Below are 23,416 nucleotides of genomic sequence, written 5' to 3' on the forward strand. Positions count from 1 at the left end.
CCAACCATGCCCAGTGTACTAATTGGAATCCCAAATACTGAGGTGACAGGTTGGGCTACACATGACTTCCAAGAGCACACATGACTCGTTAGTACAGCAGCACATCCTTGAGTTGTTGTGTGTAGGGGGGGTACTTGGGGGCAGATGCAGAGGGTATGGAACAGGAGGTGTATGAGAAGTTAAGCAAAGAACAGCTGAAGACGAATCGTTTATGGAAGATTAATTTTTTTAAATGTGAAGTATGAAGGCTAGTACATTAGCAGACCTGTTAGCACAGGATTCTTTCAGGTCTCACAGGTCCGCAGTATTTAAATCATTGGTGGTCTTTGCCAGTTCTGGGGCAGTGGCAGTGGGGGCTGCAGGAAATGGCAAGGTCTTGACGAAAGGCCAGTAGGGGAGACTGGCTTGGAAAGTGATGGGAAGCAATGTAGGGTTTAGAAAGAGCTTTTTCACGACTGGGGAAACACAGCTAGAAAATGTCCAGGGAACGTAAAACAGCGGACAGAGGGCTCCACTTTTCCCCCCCGCAATCCCCCCACTTCTGCAGGCCGAGCCACGCATCCTGGAGAGAACTCGGGGCGGGGCTGTGGGGGGACAATAGACACCCTCGCTCCACCAATGCGGAAGTGACGTGCCATCTCGCGAGAAGACAGTTGCGCGAGCCTCGGCGGCCCGGAACCGGCCTCGGAGCGTTGGCGGAACCTGCGGCCGCCTGCCCTCCCGCCCCATGGAGCGGCCCCCGGGGCTGCGGCCGGGCGCGGGCGGGCCCTGGGAGATGCGGGAGCGGCTGGGCACCGGCGGCTTCGGGAACGTCTGCCTGTACCAGCACCGGGTGAGGCGGGGCGCGAGGGAGCGCGGTGGGTGCTTGTCAGTGGCGGTGGAACTGTGACTGTCAGTACGTGAGATCGTCGGTGAGACCTGGGGCTTTCGTGTGGCCAGCGAGTGCCCGTGTGTGTGCTTGTGTGCGGGAGAGGGAGCGAGGAGAGGGCCTCGTGAGCCCGATCACCTAGTCTTGGTTGTATCTGAGCTCTTCGGTCCGTGTGTGTGGTTATAGAACTGTTAGGGGAACTTTTGGTATGAGTGTCAAGCTATGACAGGTTGTTTACTGAGTGTGACAGCGCCTGTGTCTCTGAATGTAGAGGAGTGTCAGGGCGTGTGAGACAGACATCGCGGGGTGTACGTGTGAATAGAAATGCGTGAGCAAAGGGGGCTGATGAGGAGGGCTGTCTGTTGGGAAGAGAGAGAGTGTGTGTGTGTGGAGGACATATGATGCCTGTAGGGGCTGGGCAACGTGGGATTTCATGGTGGTGTAACGTTAAGCTTTGGAAGCATTGGGTAGGCTTTGGAATTGGGGATGCCTGATATTTAGGGAACAGTATGATGTTAAGTTGGTGAAAATGATCAGACTTCAGAAAGGAAGGGCATGGACTGGAGCTAAGGTTTTCTGGGGGTGAAAGACAGCTGACATCAGATGTGGGAATTTTACTTTAATTTAATAGGAAATGTTTAACCTCTGTAGCAGGAGTTAATAATTATGTTTGAGTTGAGCTTGAGGCATTTTACCAATAAAAGCTATAAAACCTTTTGCAGAAAAAAAATGCATAAATGCACATCCACAAATCCATATGCATTGCCACTTGAGGGAGTTTATGCACTTGGAAAGACATTCTTAGATATGTAGACCGTGGACTATTATTAATCCCTGCAGTATAACCTTTGTTTTCTTACCTCTTAAATGTGTATAATAATGTACAAATGTTGTGGGTCTGTTTGAGAGTTAAATATAGTACCCGGCCCATGTAAACTGTGAAATACTAACTCCTGCTCCTGTGTTATTCTTGCTATTATCATTCTTAAATAGGTAAATATCAAAATGCAGTGGTGTTCAAGATTATTTTATAAAAGATAAATCTAAGAGAAAAACATGAGACAGGAGGAGGAGTTAAGATATTACTAAAATGTCTGCAGCTTGACCTATGAATGGAGAAGTGATTCAAGAGGAGAAATTATGATTTGCTGTCTTAAGGAATATGAATGCAAGGGGAAAGCCCAGATTGCAGGATGGGAGATGAAATTTACGTGGTGACAGGAATAAGGATGCTTGTGGGCAGTTAGAAGGACAGATATCACTGATAGAACTGATGAAATTTTGTGAAGCACATTTCATAGGAAATTTGAGGGGGGGAGGCGAGAGGATGGAAGGCGAAAAGGATAAAGCATTAAATACTTTCATAGTCAAACAGTAAATTTAATAATTCTTTTCATCAGAGGGGAAATAAAGTACTCAAAGAGAAAAGAGAGAGACTCAATGTTTCCAGTGGAATATTGATTCTATAGCCATGCTAACCAGGCCTATGCATCAGCCTGGTCTTAAAAAAATACATGTACATGCTGGCATGCTATCGTGGCTGCTTTTCTTGTTCCCTGGCTTGGGGTTGGGTGAATATGTCATTTTTTAAACTGTGATAAAGTATTCATAACTTAAAACTTATCATTTCGTCACTGTACAGTTCAGTTGCATTCAGTTGTACAACCATCACCAACATCCATCTTCACAACTTTTCAGTCTTCCCAAACAGAAACTCTGACCCCATTCAACAATACTTTTTCCTGTTTCTTCCTCCCTCACTGCCTGACAACCACCTTTTCTACTTTCTGATTCTGTGGCAGTCGTCATTTCTTAAGTGGAAGGCATTTGGCTCCTTTTAGAATCTTAATCTCAGGAAAGCCTCCCTGGTGGTGCAGGGGTTAAGTCTAGCTTAATTGCTCTAGAATTAACCCTTGCCAGACGCTGTGGCCTGAATTGGCCGAGTTCGCTAGACTGAGTTTGATCCCTGGCCAGGGAGCTGACCCACATGGCACAGCAGACCTCTTCTGTTTTGCCTTCTGCTCCCTTCAGCAGTGTATTTCAGTCCATCCGCCTGTTCTGCACCCTACACTGTCTCTAGTGAATCCTCACATAACCCTCTCCCTTGTACTTCTTGTGTGCATACATAAGTAAAATAAATATTGTTTAAGGAGTTAAATGATCTTTTAGGATGGGATCTTTTTAAATACATAGTTTCCTGTCTCATTCATATGAAAATTTTAGACTTTATGTTGTTCTGCTTACACCAGACTGTCTGATGAATTCAAATGACACTTAGCTACAGAAAGGCACATGCTCAGAACAGAAGAAAGATTGATGGGAGAGAAGACTATAGTTAGGCTAGATTGTAGTCTGTCTTAGTTCTTTTCTTCTCTGTGTATACATTGACTATCCTATCTGTCGAATCTCTTCCATGTCCCTCTCCCGCGCGCCGCGCACACACACACACACACACACACTTTCAGGCTATCCCATCCATGTCTTCCTTCCTCTGTATTTTTTTCCCCTCCTTTTTGGTCCTATGCCTCACTTAGTGATGCCTTTGTGTGATGAGACCTGGCTATTTCCTGTAACGTGCATCTGGTTGGTTTTCATTTTAGTCAGAATTGACTAAATCATTAGTCAAAGGCAGGAGTGGACAGGTTCATTTTATAATATGGAAACAGAAGTATAATCATCATAGGATTTCTTTATATGTCATTTGAACTGTAAAAATTAGGTACTAATTCTGGAGTTTTTATATTAGGCTTTAGGAAATATTAAAACTGTTTCTTGCTGTTGAGGCTAGGAAGTTCTGAATTATCCTCTTCATTCTCTTTAGTCTGGAGGCTTGTTAATTGTCTTGACTAACTTTGAAAAGAGATTGGAGAGAGAAGGTTCTTTGTTTTTCTCTTTCTAGTAATATATTGTGAGACTGTACTGAACAAACCTGATACAGGATCAGCCAGTCACTTTTGATTGTGTGTCTGAAAGTTTTAAAACATTGCTTGTGTAGCTCGTAATTTACCTAGCAAAAGTGTTGACTCAGGAGGACTATGGGTAAACATTTAGTTAGTAGAGCTAAAGAGTTTTGTTTTACCAGATTGACATTTCTTTGATAACAATATGCATAAGAGCCTACTATATTTTTTGCTTATTTTCCATGTTGGCAGGAACTTGATGTCAAAATAGCAATTAAATCATGTCGACTAGAGCTGAGTACCAAAAACAGAGAGCGATGGTGCCATGAAATCCAGATCATGAAGAAGTAAGTGTACATGATATTTTCTCAGTTTTGCAGCTTCCCTAGATGTCATTATAGGGAGCAGTGCCAGGAATTTGCCCTTCTCAGATCTTTTTGAGTATTTTTCCCCCTCTCTCTCATTAAGTATGTATGTTCTGTTTCAAATAGCATCACATTACGAATGTTATGAAGAATTAGGTTTTGGCTCTCTCTGGTGGTGCAACGGGTTAGGACACGGCACTGCAAGCTAGTACGAGTTCAATCCCCTCTTCGGTACGAGTTCAATCCCTGCCCTGGAGGTGGCCCATGTGGCGCTGCAGACCTCTCCTGTCTCGCCCACTGTCTCTGGTGAATCCTCACGGCCCGGCCCCTGCACCTCTGGACCTCTGGCCTGTACCCCAGGTCTACTGTATGCATAAATAAATAAATCTTTAAAAAAAAAAAGAATTAGTTTAAAAAGTTAACTAGAAATTATACTGTCTTCAAGGGCAGAATCCGTCTCTTCTGGACCTTGGGCAATACTATTTGCTATACTTTCTAGTTAAGTAACAATCACTACACCTATTTCTTTATTCTTACTGCTTTTGTTGAATAGTTTACTTATTCTTTTGGCCAGTTTTACCCCCAAATTAGTGGTTTAATACAGCAAATACTTACCATCTCACAGTTTCTGTGACTTAGGAATTTGGGAGTGACTTAGTTGGGTGCTTCTGGCTCAGATTTCTCCTGAAACATCTTAAAATGTTGACTGGAGTAATAATGATCCAAAGGTGTGACTGGAGCTGGAATATTTCCTTCCAAGTTCTTTTATATGCTTTTGCCAGCAGCATCAGTTCCTCAGCATGTGGGCCTCCCACAGGGATGCTTGCATGCCTTCATGACAGGGCAACTCAGGCTCCCCAAAGTGAGGGAGCTGAGACAGAAGCAAGAAGCCTGTCTGTTAGGATCTTTGCCTGGAATTATTTCATCATTTCTATTTGTTTGAAATGGGTTACTAAGAACAGCCGTCTAAAGGGGAGAAGTAAATTCTTGAGGGTGAAGCAGGCATATCTTTAAAACTGCAAAAGTAATCTATTCAGTGCTTTATAAATCTGCTAGTTGTCACAAAAACTGTATAATTAGGTATTAACCTTGTTTACAGTAATGAAGTTCATAGTCATACAACTGGTAGACAGTAGAGTCTGGATGTAAAATTCTGACTCCAGGGTCTGCACCCAAACTTGGTAATAGGTGGCCAGCATCAGGAAAGCTTGTTAATAGTGCTCTGTCTGAGATTGTTTCTTTAGGTTCCTGGGCCTGTGAATCTCTTTTAGGTTTGACATCTATTGTCTGATGATGGTTGTGGTGGTGATGGTGGCAGTGGCGGCAGCTGGGATGATAGATTGTTAAGTTAATAAAAGCATGTCAGAAAACAGATGTATTGTGGTTCAGAATTCATAGAAGAAAATTTATTTGTGCACAGATTAAAAGCTGAAAGGAAATATGAAAATTTTAATAGACTTTACCTCTGAGTGACATTGTGATTATAGGAGAGGTCATCTTAGATAGGCTTTGGAACCAGATGGGCACATTGTATCCGTACTTGATCATCTATACACTGTGATTTATGTTACTTAACCAGTGTGTGCTTCAGTTTTCTCTTGTGTAATTAAGTTCTACTTATTGTAGAATTACTGTGACAAGTCAATGAGTTAATGCATGCAAAGTGCTTACTGCTTGCCACATAGAAATGCGATAGTAGTAATGGTATTTTTAATCTATATTTCCTTAAAAAATTATTTTTAATTACACAAATGACAAATTTATAAATAATGCCAAATAATGCCAAATATATATATTTTCTTTCCCCTCAGTTCCCTTTAATTACTCACCATTTCAAACCTTGTCCCTTTTGACTAGAAAGCAATTTTTATTTTATTATTTTTATTTTTTATTGTAGTAATGTTGGTTTACACCATTGTTAGTATTAACCATTGTTAGTATTTGAGAAACGTGGGCTTCCTACCTTCAAGTGCTGTTATCATAGTGGACCCCTCGCCAACGCTCCCATAGTCCACCACCATAGTCCACTCATTGAAAAGCAGTTTTTAATTAGAATGTTTTCCCTTCCTTTTTTAGGTTGAACCATGAGAATGTTGTAAAGGCCTGCGATGTTCCTGAGGAATTGAATTTTTTAATTAATGATGTGCCTCTTCTAGCAATGGAATACTGTTCCGGAGGAGATCTCCGGAAGGTATGTGAATATTTTGAGATGATGAGAGCAAATAGTGAACAGTTCTTTAGCAGTGCCTGAAGAACTTTAAATATGATAATTAAGAATAAGGACTGTGACCTGTTACCATTTTTTTTTTTTTGTAAATAAAATTTTATTGGAACATAACCAGGCTTTTTCTTTATATATTGTTTATGGCTACTTCATACTACTGTGACAGAGGTGAATAGCTGGGACGGGCCAAAGTGTTTGCCATTGTACCTTTTACAGGAAATGTTTATTGATCACATATGTTTATTGATTTAGAACAGTAACATTTTTTTGTTACTGTTTTTTACAGGATGGGATTATATTGATGTTAGATCAAGATATCCATGTTGAAGGTGTTTAGAAAAAAGTTGTTTTCTCCACTGCAAATCTTTCAAGTCTTATTTTAAATCCATCATATAGAATTGTTTGCATTTTGGGTTTTTTGTTTTTATTTTTTTCCAACTTCAAATATTTTACTTTAATTACATAAACCTTGTCATGATATTTCTGTCCTCAGTATGGATTTGGTGATTTTTTTTCCCTTATATTTTTGTAGTCACAACTTACTTTGTTGTCTAAATAATCTTATATAGCACTGAAAATGTTGTTATTATTGCCGTGTAATATTGGCAGTATACATTTTTTTAGACTTCTTTTATTTCTTTAGCTACTGAACAAACCAGAAAATTGCTGTGGACTTAAAGAAAGCCAGATTCTTTCTTTACTGAGTGATATAGGTATGTAGTCAATATAAAAATACTATCATAATGTAATACCTCTGGGCTGCTTTGGTGGCTAGGGGTTAAGTCTCAGGGTTAAGAACTGCTATGGCCTGAGTTTGAGCCCTGGCCAGGGAGCTATGGTGCAACAAACCTCTCCTGTCTCACTTGCTGCTCCCCTTAGCAGTGCATTTCAGTGGATCTGTCTGTTCTGCTCCCCACTGTCGCTGGTGAATCCTCTCACCCCCTGCACCTCTAGTCTATACCCCAATACTCTATGCAATAATAATAATATTAATAATTTAATGCCCCTTTGGTAATATAAAAATTCTGCATTCTATTATTTGGGAGTTAAGGAAAATTGTTGATATGTGTATGTGTGTGTGCGCGTGCACATATATATATACACACACACACAAAGCATAAAATTTTAGTATCTATATGAAATTAGTAAAATTTAACTTTTACTGTGATGTCAAATTAAAACTAAGATGTTTTGTAATTTATTTATTTTTGACTAGGAGTCCATTTTCGGTTAATAGATGAATTAATTGCTAATGAAAGATGTGAAATGACCTTTTAATTTTAGTCCTCCTCCCTAATTAACCTTACTTACCGATATCACTGTCTCTTTGGCATGGGTTTTCAGGTCAACTTACAGGGTGAAACATCACTTTATAGTCAAATTACACCTGAAAAATCCCTAAAATAACTAGTACTTAAGCCTTTGAAGGAAGCTTGAAGACCAAGAATATGTTTATGCATTTTAGTTTTGCTGTCTTTCTTGGGTTCATAGTATCCAAAGTCTAACTGAAGGAGGTGATGTAGGTTGGAGGGGAAGGCTGCAAGTGTAAATATATGCTTGCTCATTTCTATTTAATGTTCTTTTCAATGTTAATTTTTATAAGTTTAATGAACATATATTATAATCCTGTAGTATTTGCCTTAATGTCACTGGATTTTCTGTGAAGAAAATCTCAACTGCCGTAGTATCATTTATTCCTTAGTTGTAGAGGCCATATGAATTTGAGCAAGAGAGCAGATCTGTACAAAATGTGAAATGAAGTATTTTTTACTTGATTTAGTGTTTTCTGTTACTTCAAAATGCATCTTAAACTTTTAGGGTCTGGGATCCGATATTTGCATGAAAACAAAATTATACATCGTGATCTGAAACCCGAAAACATAGTTCTTCAGGATGTTGGTGGAAAGGTAGGTGGAACCTAAAGAAATGACCCATGCCTGTTGATGACAGTCTCCCGGATGTAGCTAGTCTTTGAGGCTTGGTGGCTTTCCTCTATACCCCTAACATTTTGTTCCTTTTCTATCCCAACCCTTACTACACTGATCTGTACTTATGTGTTTAGTTATTCTTCCCTGCTAGTGAAGTAGCTCCATCAGAAAAGAACTATTTGCTTACCTCTGGTTTTCCAGCATAGTTCTACTAGAGGTAATAGGCAGTGAGTAAATAATTTGTTAATCTTAAGAAGCACATCCAAAAACACACACATTCTACATCTGCTTTCCTTAAAGGTAAAAAACAAACAAACAAAAAAACCCAACTAATTTAAGATTAAAAAAAAAAAAAAGCCCAACTAATTATTCTCTCACAAAGTCCCAAGTTCTGTAATTAAATTAAAATCGAAGTTTGAGGGGGCGGGGGTGGGAAACCAGAAATTGTTAATTGACTCCTAAGATATTTATTTTTATCAGAATAATTTGAGTAGTTTATGTGCTTCTCTGGCCAAATCCTGTATAGTGCCAAGAGTCTGAACCTGAGTTCTTTAGTTAGTGAGATGTTGGTCAGTGGAGGTGATAACACCAAGCTGATGCTTTTTCTCTTCAAGCCTGTCCTTTGTACTCTGCACATCTTTGTCTTGTGCATCCAAAGACTTCAGAATACTATTGAAGTTAGACAGGTGTTTGCTAACATCAGTCTATCCTAAGATGATAGAATGTTGTTTCATTGTTTCACTATTTCATTGAATCCTAATGACAGTTCTGTGGAGTAGGGATTGTTAGTAATACCATATATACATGACTAGTAAAGTGGTGGAGATCAGACTTAGAACACATTTGTGCTGTTATAAACCGAAGCTCTACTACAGCCTTCTCTAGGGCCTGTTAAGGTCACAGTTGCTTTTCCCTTTTCAAATTTGCCGACAGTTTAACATTATTTTACAGATTATGCATAAAATAATTGATCTGGGATATGCAAAAGATGTTGATCAGGGAAGTCTGTGCACATCTTTTGTGGGGACATTACAGTATCTGGTAAGACTTGGTTTTTGTTTTTTTCATTGTTTTAATTTAGTTTTTTATTATCTTACACTGTTGTTCATTTTTGTAAAATATTTGATTTCTCCCCTAGGTGTAATCTCCCTAAATCTGCCACTACAATAGCACCCTGTGAACCATCATCATAGTTCCTTGTGCTCTTCCCGCCCCTATTTTGACCTCTCTCCCTCCCCCTTCCCTGCTTCATGTCTTGGATCTGTAATTTGCCTGCTAGCGTTGTCTTTTTTTTTTTTTTTTTTACTCTTTGTTCAGTTTTCCTATAGTCCTCCTGTAAGTAACATTCTCGATATTTTTCTTTTTCTTCTGATTTATTTCACTGAACATAATCCTTTCCAGCTCCATCGTTCTTGTTGCAAATGGAATGACTACCTTTTTTGATTGCTGAGTAGTATTCCATATCTTCTTGATCTGTTATATTTTGGGACATTTAGGTTATTTCCATATCTTAGCTATTGTAAATGGTGCTACAGTAAACCCAGCAGTGCTGGTTTCCTTTCAAATTAATGTTTTTGTACCCTTTGGGTAGATTCCTTGGAGTGGCATTGCTGGGTCATATGGTAGCACCAATTTTGTAATTTGAGGAATCTCCACATATCTTTGCATAGTGGTTGGGCTAGTTTGCCTTTTCACTAGCAGTATAAGGGTCCTTTTTTCTCCACATCCTCTGTTAGCATTTGTTGTTACCAGTCTTTTTGATACAGGCCATTCTCACCAATATGAAGTGGTATGTGTTTGTGGTTTTGATTTGCATTCCTCTGATTATAAGGGATGTTGAGCATTTTTCAAATACTTTTTTTTTTAAAGATTTATTTATTCATGTGGAACTGGGGTACAGGCCAGAGATGTGGAAGGTGAGAGGATTCATCAGAGACAGAGAGGGGAGCAGAACAGGCAGATCAATGAAGTACACTGCTGAGGGGAGCAGCGGGCGGGTCAGGAGAGGTCTGCCTCGCCATGTGGGTCTCCTCCGGGGCAGGTGGGGATCGAACTCATGCAGAAGTGGCTTTAGCTTCTCAGTGCTGTGCTTTAACCCGCTGTGCCACCAGGGAGGGCCCCTTTTCAAATACTTTTTGACTATTTTAATTTCCTCTTTGGAGAAGCGTCTTTTTAGGTTTTTTGTTTTTGTTTTTTTTTTTTTGCCCATTTTTTGACTGAATTGTTTGTTTCTATTGAGCTCTTTGTAGATCTTTGATATCAGTCCCTTCTCAGTTGTATGGAATGCAATTCTTTTCTCCCAGTCAGTAAGATGTCTCTTTGTTTTGGTTATTGTCTCTTTTACTGTATAGATTTTTAGTTTGCTATAGTCACAGCTGTCTTTCTTTTCCTCCATTTATTTTTTTTTTTTACTTCTGGAGATAAGTCCTCAAAGATGTTTCTAAGGTGTATGTCATGGAGTGTCTTGCATGTGTTTTTTCCTATGGTTTCAGATCTTTTGTTCAAATCTTTCATCCATTTTGAGTTGGTTTTTGTGTATGGTGTGAGATAGTAGTCTAGTTTTATTCTTTTGTATGTAGTACTCCATTTTTCCCAGCATCAGTTATTGAAGGAATTATCCTTGTTCCATTGTATATACTTTGCTCCTTTGTCATAGATTAGTTGACCATACATGTATGACTTTATTTATGGGTTTTCAATTTAATTCCATTGGTCTGTGTTTCTTTTTTTTTTCCTTTGGTTCCAGTACCATTCTGTTTTAATTATTATGGCTTTATTGAATAGTTTGAAGTCTAGCGTGTAGTAACTCCATTCTCCCTCATTTTAGTCAGGAGTGCTTTGACTATTCAAGAGTTTTTGTGATTATTGCTCTAGCTGGGTCTTATAGTATTATATTGAAAAGCAGTGGTGAGAGTGCCTGTCCTTGTCTTATTCCAGATCTTAAAGGGAAAGATTTCAGTTTTCTAGTATTGAAAATGATATCGGTTGTGTGTTTGTTGTATATGGCTTAAGATATTGTTACTTCTATCCTAGGAATTTCGAGAACCTTCATAAAAATAAATGGACGCTGAACTTCGTCAAATGCTTTCTCAGCATCTGTTAATAGAATCATATGATTTTTCTTTTTGTCAGTGTGTTGGATTGCAGTAATTGATTTTCATAAGTGTATTTTTTTAATTGAAGTTACATTGGTTTAACAATACTGTAAATATTGTTTCTTTGAATTTAAGTGAATCAACTTCATTCTTAATTCTAAGTCATCAGTAATACAAAAATAAGGTACTTTTGGTATTATTATGTTGGCATCTAAAGCATTTTTCTTTTTAAGGCCCCAGAGCTCTTTGAGAATAAGCCTTACACAGCCACTGTTGATTATTGGAGCTTTGGGACCATGGTGTTTGAATGTATTGCTGGATATAGGCCTTTTTTGCATCATCTGCAGCCATTTACATGGTAAGAAATAGAAGAGAACTTTGGTGTGCTCGATGGAAATGGAGATTTTCAATTTTTTTTTCCCTTTCTCTATACATGGTATAATGCCTTTCAACATGTAACTTAATACAATAAAATGGAAAAAAAAAAGATCTTAATGAGTTGATGAGAATCAGGTTGTCAACTAAGGCAGCTTTTTTTTTTTTTAAATAGGCATGAGAAGATTAAGAAGAAGGATCCAAAGTGTATATTTGTAGGTGAAGAGATGACAGGAGAAGTTCGGTTTAGTAGCCACTTACCTCAACCAAATAGCCTTTGTGGGTAAGTGCATTTTAGTAGAGGAAGTTCTTCAGAGCTTAAAAAAGAACAGCAGAGTAGTTGTATTTTTCAAATAGCATTATGCAGTAGAATTTTCTGTGTTGATGGAAGCATTTTATTTCTTTGCTGGTCACCTGAGGCTTTTGAACACAGGGATAAGTACTATCACTGAAAAATGAATTTTAAATTTTATTTAATTTTAACTAACTTAAATGTAAGTGCCAGTAGTCACTTGTATCTGGTGACTACCATATTGGACAGCACAGATTTAGTGGAAACCAGAACTACTGTCATTTAACTGCCATGTTAGGTGCCAGGAAAACTCTTGGGATGGGGAGTTAGTGAGTTTCTTTGGTGAATGGAACTGGACTCTCCTGTTGGAGTCACCAGTAACTAGCTTATATGTATGGGTTTGTTGTGTTTATTATTATTATTTATTATTATTATTGTTTTTTAAAGATTTATTTATTTGTGGATACAGAAATGGGGTATAGGCCAGAGGCCCAGGGGCAGTGAGAGGCTTCACCAGAGACAGAGTGAGGAGCAGAACAGGCAGATCGAAGTACACTGCTGAGGGGAGCAGCGGGCGGGTCAGGAGAGGTCTGCAGCGCCATGTGGTCACCTCCGGGTCAGGCGGGGATCGAACTCATGCGGAAGGGGCTTTAGCTTCTTAGTGTGGTGCTTTAACCTGCTGCGCCACCAGGGAGGGCCATGTTTATTATTTTTTTAGTGGAAAAAAGCTTGACCTCTGTCATTTTAGAATTACTTGAAAGTAATATGCAAAATGGTATAGATAAATAACAGGAAATGACATTGATAACTTGTAAAATTACCTTTTTTACAGTCCTAAAAGAGAATTGAAACATAAATGATTTTTAGTCTATTTTTGTCATTTTGTAGTTTAATAGTAGAACCCATGGAAAGCTGGCTACAGTTGATGCTAAATTGGGATCCTCAGCAAAGAGGAGGACCTGTTGATGTTACTTCGAAGCAGCCAAAATGTTTTTTATTAATGGATCATATTCTGAATTTGAAGGTTAGTTCACGGGGGTCTACTTAAGTCTTCTATTGAAGTTAACAAGTCTATTCAGAGCATGAACATAAATATATTTTATAATCTTGATGCTTATTTGAAAAATAAAAGATATTCTTAGAGCTGAAATGCTAAGCTTTCTCTGTTTTAATTTGTGCTATTTGTTGTTTATTCCTTTGAAGCATTTTTTTTATTTTTCCCATCCTTACATTGCATATACTAGCTAATGTTAAGAAATTATTATACTTGTCAACAGGTAGTAATATTGTATGACTTATGGGAAGGTAGTGGAAGGATGGGATTTAAATGTCGTTTCAAAAGGCTGATTTCTAATTCTGTAGCTCTCCTTGACTACCAGAGTGAAACCCCCAACTGACTCTTAAACTCTCTTGTCCTCATCAGACTGCTTTAAGTGAGACTAAGATTTTTCTTATTTAACTTTGGGCCTTTAACCAGATCACTGCTCTCAGATTTGGTTCTCTTATCTGGAGTATGAGGATAACAATGCTTTTTGCTGTTTAAACAAAGGTCTATCTTTTCATCAGGTGATTATGTCTTGAGACAACATGAAGTGGTCAGACAGTTATGATTCATAGTTGAGCTCTAACAGTTATCAGCTGTGTGACCTCTGACAAGTTATTTAACTTCTCAGAGAGCTGGTTTCTCTCCATTGCCCAAATGATGATTACAAGTTGCAATTAACAGAATATTATGTGCATGGTTGGCATCTCTTAGGCACTTTTGTAAATGGAATTTTTTCTTCTAGATCCATGATATGCTTCTCAGAATATATGTTTTCTTTTTAAATTAGGATTTTTAGTTCTGGAATTTGTACATCCCTAGACCTTAGAAATCTTTTCCCTTATAACTAAAATCTGTTGTTTTAGAAAAGTAAACCCTGCTCTTCAGATTCCAGATTGCCATTTCATAAATATTGGAGATCTTATTTTGAAAATGATTGAAATTTGTTTCCGTCAGTGATAAAACGTTTGGCTCATGTTGAATCTTTTATGTATTCAGTGATCAATAATCATTTCTCTTTGTTCTTATTTTTACAGATAGTACACATCTTAAATATGACTTCTGCCAAGTTAATTTCCTTTCTTTTGCCACCGGATGAAAGTCTTCATTCACTACAGTCTCGCATTGAGCGTGAAACTGGAATAAATACCGTTTCTCAAGAGCTTCTTTCAGAGATGGGAATTTCTCTGGATCCTCGGAAACCAGCCTCTCAGTGTGTTCTAGATGGAGTTGTAAGAGAATTCTAATATACTTAGAGTATAAGAAATCTGCTAAAAGGGTTTACATGTCTCACACTTTTACACATATGAGGGGGATGGTTCACATTTTATAATTCTTGTTTTATCTTACTAATACTGTGTAGCATTGCTTTGCCAAGTGAATAAGATATAAATGACTTTCTCTTTGGTGTTACCACTTCTCTCTTCCTCCTCCTCCTCCATGTTTTGTACTGAAAGCCTAGAACCTTGAAATTAGACCAGAAGTCTCATAGATCCTGCCAGAGGATAGATGGATGGTAAAATATGATTGTGGTCATGATTTTTTTTTTTCATTTTTCATCAGTTTATTGGGGCATATTGCAATTAAGTGATTTTTTTCTTTTTAACTAAAATTATTCCACCATCACCATAAACCAGTTTTAAAACACTTCATCTCAGTAAGAATTCTCATGTCTGTTAACTGTTAATTTCCATTCTGCCCACTCCAGGCAACCACTAATTTACTTTATAGATTCGCCATTTCCGAACATTTCATATAAATGGAATCATACAATCTGTACCATCTGGCTTTTTGGAGTTTCATCTGTCCATAGCCTTTATCAGTACTTAATTCCTTTTGACTATGGAATAGCATTCCCATTGCATAGATATATGTTGCTTTGGGTTTTTTGGGTTATTTTTTTTTGGCATGGTGCTTGCTTTTTATTTTAACCCCTACTGCAGTTTTTATTTTTCTTTAAAGTTTCAACTCTAAGTCTGAAAGTTATGTTATTGTTGACTTCATTCATTTGCATTTAGGTGTAGGAAATCTGTTGCTTAAATACTTAAGAGAACCTAGGATTTTTAAGAACCTTTCTTTTAAATTCTTTTTCAGAGAGGTTGTGATAGCTATATGGTTTACTTGTTTGATAAAAGTAAGACTGTGTATGAAGGACCGTTTGCTTCCAGAAGTTTATCTGACTGTGTAAATTATATTGGTAAGTAGCCCATTTTTTAGCTGAGTTTTTAAATCTGACATGATACCACTTTGATTCAACACATGATTAGTGGAAATGGTTTTTTTGGTGTTTTTAGTGTGTCTCATACTTGAGGTTTCTATATGTGTTGACAAATGAGTTTGTAGTTTGAAGGTGCAAAGACGGGTTTTAAAACCTACCAGATTCCTGATTTGGAAGAAGACATATTCCTAACCATAGGGCTCTTACAGAAAGAAGAATTGCCACTATTAACTGAGCCTACTTTTTTTAGTTGCGTCTTTATTGTTTAAGAATGCTCAAATATTTATTTCATTTTATACTGTGTATTGAATTAGGCAACCTTGGTGTTCAAATATTTTTATTTACCCTGTGAGAATTTTTTTTTTCTTTTGAATAAGTTTGGTGATCACTTTCTGTCTAGTCAAAATCAAGTTCCAACTTACAAAATCAAGAAAATTGGACATAAGGGCTAAAATTACACTCTTTCCTCTCTGTATTTTGTTGTTTTTCTTCTCTTTTTAAAAATTTTTGAGAGTTTGAGTATAGTGAAATGCACAGATCCTATAGTTTGACAAATATATACATATACACATATAATTGATATCACTATCAAGGTATCGAACATTTCCTTCACCTCAGACAGTTCCTTCATGTTGCTTTCCAGTTAATCCTTCTCTAGACTTAATTTTGCCACTGTTCTGTTTTATTAATAAGAGTTTTTTAAGGAATGGCTTTAGATTAGAAAAAGTTGAGCAATGTACAGTATTCTTTTTTATGTTACTCCCCTTTCTCACACATGGTTTCCCCTGTTATTAACATCTTAACTAATAACAGTACATTTGTTACAATTAATGAGCCAGCATATTAATATTAGCCAATATCCACACTTCATTCAGTTTTCCTTGTGTTTGTTAGGTGTCCCTTTGTGTTCCCGGATTCATCCAGAATGCCACATTACTTTTAGTTGTAATGAGGCTCCTCTTGGCTGTCACAATTTCTTAGACTTTCCTTGTTGTTGATGATCTTGATAGTTTTAAGGCATTACCACTCAAATATTTTGTAATTTGTCTCTGTTTTGTAAATATTGCAGTTTATTTCTGTTATATTTTATCTGACTTTTTTCCTTTCATGATTGGACGAGAATTACAGTGTTTTCAGAGAAAGATCACAGAAATAAAGTGCCATTTTCATCATGTTATATAAAGGGTACACACTCTCAGCATGTTTATGACTTTTTTGCTGACTTTGATTCCAGCTACAGTAGTCTTGTCTACTTTCTCCAGTGTAATTTTAGTTTTTGTTTTTTTTTTAACCCTCTTCCCATACTCTCCTCTTTGGGAGGAAGTCACTGTGCAGAACCCACGCTTAAAAAGGGGGATAGCGTAGCTACTTAATTTATTTAAAGATTTATTTCTTTGTTTCTTTTCTCCCGTTTATTTATTTTTTCAGTCATTTATTATGTCAGTTTAGATTGATGGATATTTATTTTTATGCTTTAGATTATAATCCAGTACTAATGCTTGTGTTGAAATCGTTGCAGATTTAGTCATTTTTTTTTTAAATACTTCCTTATTCTAGCACTATAATATGCTCCAGATTCATCTCATGAATTTCCTGCCATCATTCTAGAATCTGCTATTTCTCCAAGGATCCCTGGCTGTTTTAAGTCGAGATAGTATTAGGAAGCCAAAGATCTGGGATCTAGACTTGCTTGTTGCTAATAGGGTGTCATTCCTCTTAAGCCCTTTCAGATTTTATTTTGTAAATGTGTTTTGAGTGGAGGGGCATAAGGTACCCCTTCCTCAGGCATTAATTTCAGAAAAACATTTGGATTATTTTTGTTTTGTTTGGGTTTTGATATTTTGGTAGGACGTCTCAGGAGGAAATCTAAGTATATAAAAATAGAAGAAAGGTTAATTGAGGCTATTAGTAATTATTATAGGAAATAAAAATTTTTTCCAGGTAGTTTTCTTAAAAAAAAAAATCTGCTTCAGATAATATGTTTTCTCACCATGAACACTAGCAGAGAAACCTGTCCCTGAAGGTTTTCACCAAAAAATAATAACAGAAAATACCCAAAAGTCTAGGGTGAACCTCTTTCATTCTTGGAGATTTCAGTAAACCGAACACCTAGCTGGCATAGTTTTAGAAAGTAGCATTCCCTTTATGTGAGTCTGGCATTGAAGAAACCACATCTCATTAAACTGCCATTTACCCTGTATGCTTTTCTGAAGCTGGATTGGTAGTCCATGAAATAAAATTCATTTTTCAGTGACAGGATCAACTGTGATAGATTTAGAACTTGAAAGATAAAAAAAAATTGGATTAGTGGAAGAGAAATAGTATTCCAGTTTAGAGAGAAGGGATTACGTGTTCACATTTATTTCCCTTTGTAGCTGAAGCAGAGCTCATCTATTGTAGGTGCTCAGTAAATGTCTATTGACTTGCATTAAACAGTAGCAAGAGGTTATTTGTAGTATCTATGATAATATTACTTGTTTAAACAGAAAAATCACAAAGAATGATAAATGACCTTAAGATCTTCAAAAGTAACACCTGCTCTTTTCCTTTTTCCTGTCTCCTTCCATGTAGTACAGGACAGCAAAATACAGCTTCCAATTATACAGCTACGTAAAGTATGGGCCGAAGCAGTGCACTATGTGTCGGGGCTGAAAGAAGACTACAGCAGGCTCTTTCAGGGGCAGAGAGCAGCCATGTGAGTGGGTTCTGTTGTTTAGAGGCGCAATGTCATGTGTGTTCATAGTGAGGAGCTGATCTCACCCATTTTCATTTAGCACCGTTACATGCAATAGTAGGATATTGGACTGAATTGAAATGTAATATTGTCAGATATGTACATTTCTCACAAATAGTCTGAAACCATCCGGTTGCAATAACTTGAGAGTAGTTCCTAGTGCAGGAGATTGTTTTATTATAGACTATCACAGGAAGGAACAGAGAGACCAGATTCAAGCGATCACCTATTTCTTATTATTTCTAATAGACATTTGGGCTTTGGTGTATCGCAACTGAGGTTTTTAAATTTTGTCTGATGTTTCTGAAATTTTTTTTTTCTCCCTGTGATTTAGGCTAAGTCTTCTTAGATATAATGCTAACTTGACAAAAATGAAGAACATGTTGATTTCAGCATCTCAGCAACTGAAAGCTAAATTGGAATTTTTTCATAAAAGCATTCAGCTTGACTTGGAAAGATATAGTGAGCAAATGACTTATGGAATATGTAAGTGTTTGGGCAATGTATTTGAAAGAAACATATAGTCTTTTGAAACCATTACTGTGTTGCCTTCATTACTCATGGGCAGTTGTTTCATTTATAGTTTTACTAGAACAAGAGACAGGGCAATTCATTATAAACCATGTTTGTTTTGTAGATTTTTGTTTCTAACCCTTAGTTGAGCAGCTGTACATTCTTATTTTTCACAGTTGGATTAAAATTGTTTACCTCCAGAAAAATACAGTAATTATTTAAGAATCTGTGACCTTTTAAATCTTCATTTTAAAAGTTATAAAGTATACACTGAAGTATCTTTTAGCCAGGGAAGTCTTAAGCTAGTTTTCATATTGTAAATAGTATTAGGGTTATTCCTCCCGGTCCAAACACCTTTTATTACGGAGTTGCAGTGTTTTTTATTGTACAGTCTTCAATTTTTCAGTATTTGACATCAGCTTTTCTCCCTTCAGATATACTAAAAAATGTAAAAAGCAGAGTCAAATTTAAATAATAAATTGAAGGGATCATCACTAGTATTTGTGTTTCTTTCACTTTTTCCTTTCAAATGTCATCAACTTGTCACTTGTTTACACTCTGGGTATATCTTTGTATCTTCACATGTGCTTCACTTGCCCAAGACTCTTGTGCCCTGTCCTGTTCCCTCCTTCCTGTATCCCCCTTCTCTCACCCCGTCTTCCCTCTGACAACCAGTGTATTTTCCATAGCTGAGAAGTATCTTTGCTGTGCTTTGCCAGTTTGTGCTTTAGTTATTTAAATTCCACAAATAAGTGAAGCTGTTTGGCATCTGGACTCTCTGTCTTATTGATACATGGATTTTATTTTCTGTCTTTTTGTGTTTTGTTTTTTTTTAAGTTTTGTTTTTTGATTGTTTCGTTTTCACTTGTTTCTCTCTGCATTTTTACTTGGATGGTTTCCCCTAGTGTTCCTTTCTGTTTCTTCATATATTCTGTGTCTCAGGTCTAAATTTTTGCTTTGTGCTTACTATGAGGATTATGTCAGATTGTCCAAGAAAGTCTTTTTTGAACTGGTATGGATTCACTGTCACTCTGCTGGTTCTTATCTGATCTTCCTCCCCAGTAGTGCTTTGTTGTCTCATATTACTCATTTATACTTCTGATTCTATGTTCTTCTTGTCACTGTTAAAGGTTTTGTGTTTTTTCTTCTACAACAACTTATTTTAAGATTTCTTGTACGGCAGGTCTATAGTAGTCGACATCATTATATTTTATTTGCCTGGGAAAGCCTTTCCTTCACTTTCATATTTCAATGATAATTTTTCTGGTTACAGTTTTTTTTTTTTAAAGATTTATTTATTCATACAGAACTGGGGTACAGACCAGAGGCGCAGGGGCAGTGAGAGGATTCACCAGAGACAGAGTGGGGAGCAGAACAGGCAGATTGACAAAGTACACTGCTGAGGGGAGCAGTGGGCGGGTCAGGAGAGGTCTGCCGCGCCATGTGGGTCACCTCCCCAGCCAGGGATTGAACCTGCACTGGAGCAGCTGCTGCCAGCGTGCAGTGCTGCATCCTAACCTGTTGAGTCACCAGGGAGGACCCTAGTTAGAGTACTCTTAGCTGGAAATTTTTGTATTTTAGGACAGTGAACACTTCATTCCCACTCTCTTTTAGCCTAGACAGTAACTGCTGACAAATCGGAAATGCTATATTCCTTTTTTTTTTTTAAAGATTTATTCATTTATGCATACAGAGCTGGTGTACATACAGGCCAGAGGTTGGGGACGGCAAGAGTATTCACCAGAGACAGAGTGGGAAGCAGAACAGGCAGATTGACAAGTTACACTGCTGAGGGGAACAACGGGCTGGTCAAGGGAGGTCTGCCGTGCCATGTGGATCACCTCTGGGGCCAGGGATCAAAGTTGCACTGAAGCAGCTGCAGCCAGCTTGCAGTGCTACGCTCTACCCTGTTGCGCCACCAGGGAGGGCGCACATTCCTTTTTTTTCTAGCAGTGTTTAATATTTTTTTCCTTTTGATAAATTAACAGTGTTGTGTCTTTTTTATATTTGGAAACATGACTGTTCTTCCTGTTTCCTAGATTCATGTTTATTTCTCTTCTTAGGTCTGCGAAGTTCTTATTTACTCTTTCTTTGAATAGTGATTGTTCCTTCTGTGTCTCTTCACTTTCTGGAACACTCATTGTCCTTTTTATCATAAATGGGTGCTTTCTCTGCATGTATTGATATTTATCATGATTTTAACCTTTATTTTCTTGTTGATGTGTTACATTGGTTAACCTATGTATATTGAATTGTCACTATGTCCAGAGGCTAATGACCAAAATTCAAGTATTGGCAAGGCCATAATCCCTCTGAAACCTGTGGAAAAGAATACTCTCTTGCTTCTTCCTAGCTACTGGTGTTTTGCCCGCTGTCTCTAGTTTCTTGCAGCTGCAGCACTTCAGTCTCTGCTTCCATCATCAGCTGGTGCTCCCCCATGATATGTGTGTGTCTCTGTGTTCTCCTCCTTTTGTAAGGACACTAGTTATAGTGTAGTATGAGTCCCCTACTCCAGATTGACCTCATCTTAACTTAGCTAATTGTATTTGCAATGACCCTATTTCCAGATGTCACATTTTAAGATACTGGGGTTAGAACTTCAGCTTATCTTTTTAGGGATATTTTAACCAATAACACCATTTTTGATAGTGATATGGCAAGGAAGTGGGTAGATCAATAACTGAGGTTGTGATTATTTCTGAGATAACTAAATTTAGACTTTTATTTTTAGCCTCAGAAAAAATGTTAAAAGCATGGAAGGAGATGGAAGAAAAGGCTATTCACTATGCTGAGGTAAAACCCCGAGTTCGTTCTCTGTGCCTCTGAATTTCTGGGACCTCTCTTTTTTATTTTTTTTTAAAGATTTATTTATTTATCCATACAGAACTGGAGTACAGGCCAGAGGTGCAGGGGCGGCGAAAGGCTTCACTAGAGACAGAGTGGGGAGCAGAACAGGCAGATGGACGAAGTACACTGCTGAGGGGAGCAGCGGGCGGGCCAGGAGAGGTCTGCCTCTCCATGTGGTCTCCTCCAGAGCAGGCAGGAATCAAACTCATGCGGAAGTGGCTTTAGCTTCTCAGTTTTGTGCTTTAACCCGCTGCGCCACCAGGGAGGGCCTCTGGGACCTCTCTTAAACAGTATCTCTGCTTTAGGCATGTGAGGTATTTTTCATGTCACTCCTGAAGCTCAGAAAAGTATCTAGTGGATACCTTGTACATATAGAAGGATAAAAACAAGGACTTTGGCAAAATGAGATCAAATTAAAGCCTTGCTGGGCTTCAGTTTCCATATATTATGGAAATTATATCTTTTTTGGTAGATATAATTCACGCAGATGAATTTGAAAGGAGTAACAAATGGTCATTCTTGCTGCTATTTTATCACTAGTTTAGCAAGGAGGGCTTCATAACTTGTTAATTCGGGATAGTTCCAGTATATAACTATCTTACCATAACTACCTATTGGACTCCCTTCACTCTCAAAATTATACCACTTTGAACCCTAAGTGTAGAGTGTACTCTAGATCACAGTTTCCTTCTTCATCCTGTACCTTAGCATCATTCTTAGCGCTTTCAAATTGTTGCTGTCTGTGGTACCAGTTTTCACCTGAGTGTATGGATGAGGCAGTTGGTATCCCAGTTGGAAATCTCGTCTTTGTCTTCCTGCCATACTACTTAGGGCAGTAAGGAGTAAGAAGCAACAAAAACTCTGGAGGTATAAACTCTAGGACAGTGAAACCATATCACTTGTTTTGGTGGTTACTTTTTCTGCTTTTTGCTTTTCAGGAGAGAGTAAATGCTAGTAGCTTATAGTTGTCAGAAAAGGAAGGAGGATAGGAAAAGTATGTTCTCTGGCAGATTAAGTGTCAGGGTCTAAAAGAAAAAGACTTGAACAAAATCAGTTTTCATATTAAATTCTTTTGTTCTTGTGTATTAGCAAGCCATTCCCTAAGATTTGAGTTCTTTTCTGTGTTGTGTGGTGGCAAGCCTGTCATTTCCTTTGTGTTTCTCCATATTTTAGGTGGGCGTCATTGGATACCTGGAGGATCAGATCATGTCCCTGCACACTGAAATCATGGAGCTACAGAAGAGCCCCTATGGAAGACGCCAGGGAGACACGATGGAGTCTCTGTAAGAATGTGCTCGTGTTCTTAATACTGGTATCTGCAAATTATTTTAGCAAATTGTTTCTGTGTAGATCTGGCAGATTAAGCCTGTATGTGGTTCTTTCTTTCTTTCTTTTTTAGAGCTTTTCTTTCCCTAAATTGGCATCATATTTTAAAAGGATTTTTTTTTTTTTTAACTTAGAGGAAATTTCAGGAAAATCTTTTTGGGTTGATCTTTACTATTTAAATCAAAGTATCTTCTCATATGAAGGGTAAGAATTTTTAAAGTATGCTAAAATGTAAATTACTTCCTTATCATAATTATTCTGGTCTAAGATATTGTCTATTCAGTGCTCTATTCAGTGCCTTGATGTCCTAAGTGTTTGGGTTAGAAACTTAACACTGTTTTCTGTAGTTACCATAATATTTGTCATTTAAGTGTTTCTGTTAGAAGAATTTTGTATATATGGTGGTAGATCAGAGCATATGTGAAGTATATTAAGCTTTACATTTTAAGATCTTATTACTCAGTAAAATATTCGTTGGCTATATGTATTTGCTTTAAAAAGTGATAATTATCCTGTTCAAATGTTGTTGGTTAAGTGGATTATTAGGGAATTAAATTATGTGTACACACAGAAATATGCCTTCTCTTTTGCAGAGAACAGCGTGCCATTGATCTGTATAAGCAGTTAAAGCACAGACCTCCAGGTGAGACACTTATCACAGTAAGCATAGGCTTTTTTTTTTTTTTTTT

General features: G+C 37.6%; 1 protein-coding gene across 4 annotated transcripts in view; it reads left to right on the forward strand.

Annotated features, from left to right (window-relative positions):
- Nucleotides 1-646: 646 nt before the first annotated feature.
- CHUK (conserved helix-loop-helix ubiquitous kinase) overlaps nucleotides 647-23,416 on the forward strand; it is a 32,265-nt gene continuing 9,495 nt past the window's right edge. For 2 of the 4 annotated variants that reach the window (XM_012723900.1, XM_012723898.1), the window contains exons 1-16: nucleotides 674-832; nucleotides 4,021-4,115; nucleotides 6,210-6,324; nucleotides 7,001-7,070; nucleotides 8,176-8,264; nucleotides 9,237-9,326; nucleotides 11,614-11,738; nucleotides 11,931-12,038; nucleotides 12,936-13,071; nucleotides 14,127-14,321; nucleotides 15,184-15,286; nucleotides 17,879-18,002; nucleotides 18,376-18,527; nucleotides 21,286-21,347; nucleotides 22,575-22,684; nucleotides 23,321-23,370. In XM_012723900.1, the coding sequence (XP_012579354.1) occupies nucleotides 728-832; nucleotides 4,021-4,115; nucleotides 6,210-6,324; nucleotides 7,001-7,070; nucleotides 8,176-8,264; nucleotides 9,237-9,326; nucleotides 11,614-11,738; nucleotides 11,931-12,038; nucleotides 12,936-13,071; nucleotides 14,127-14,321; nucleotides 15,184-15,286; nucleotides 17,879-18,002; nucleotides 18,376-18,527; nucleotides 21,286-21,347; nucleotides 22,575-22,684; nucleotides 23,321-23,370 (1,729 nt within the window). In that variant the 5' untranslated portion in view covers nucleotides 674-727. Of the gene's footprint in view, nucleotides 833-4,020; nucleotides 4,116-6,209; nucleotides 6,325-7,000; nucleotides 7,071-8,175; nucleotides 8,265-9,236; nucleotides 9,327-11,613; nucleotides 11,739-11,930; nucleotides 12,039-12,935; nucleotides 13,072-14,126; nucleotides 14,322-15,183; nucleotides 15,287-17,878; nucleotides 18,003-18,375; nucleotides 18,528-21,285; nucleotides 21,348-22,574; nucleotides 22,685-23,320; nucleotides 23,371-23,416 lie in introns of all 4 variants that reach the window. The other 2 variants (XM_012723897.1, XM_012723899.1) reach the window with 2 other exon arrangements.

This window comes from Condylura cristata, unplaced genomic scaffold (genome assembly GCF_000260355.1).
Source record: "Condylura cristata isolate star-nosed mole 26May11 unplaced genomic scaffold, ConCri1.0 scaffold00011, whole genome shotgun sequence".
NCBI classification, from domain to species: Eukaryota; Metazoa; Chordata; class Mammalia; order Eulipotyphla; family Talpidae; genus Condylura; species Condylura cristata.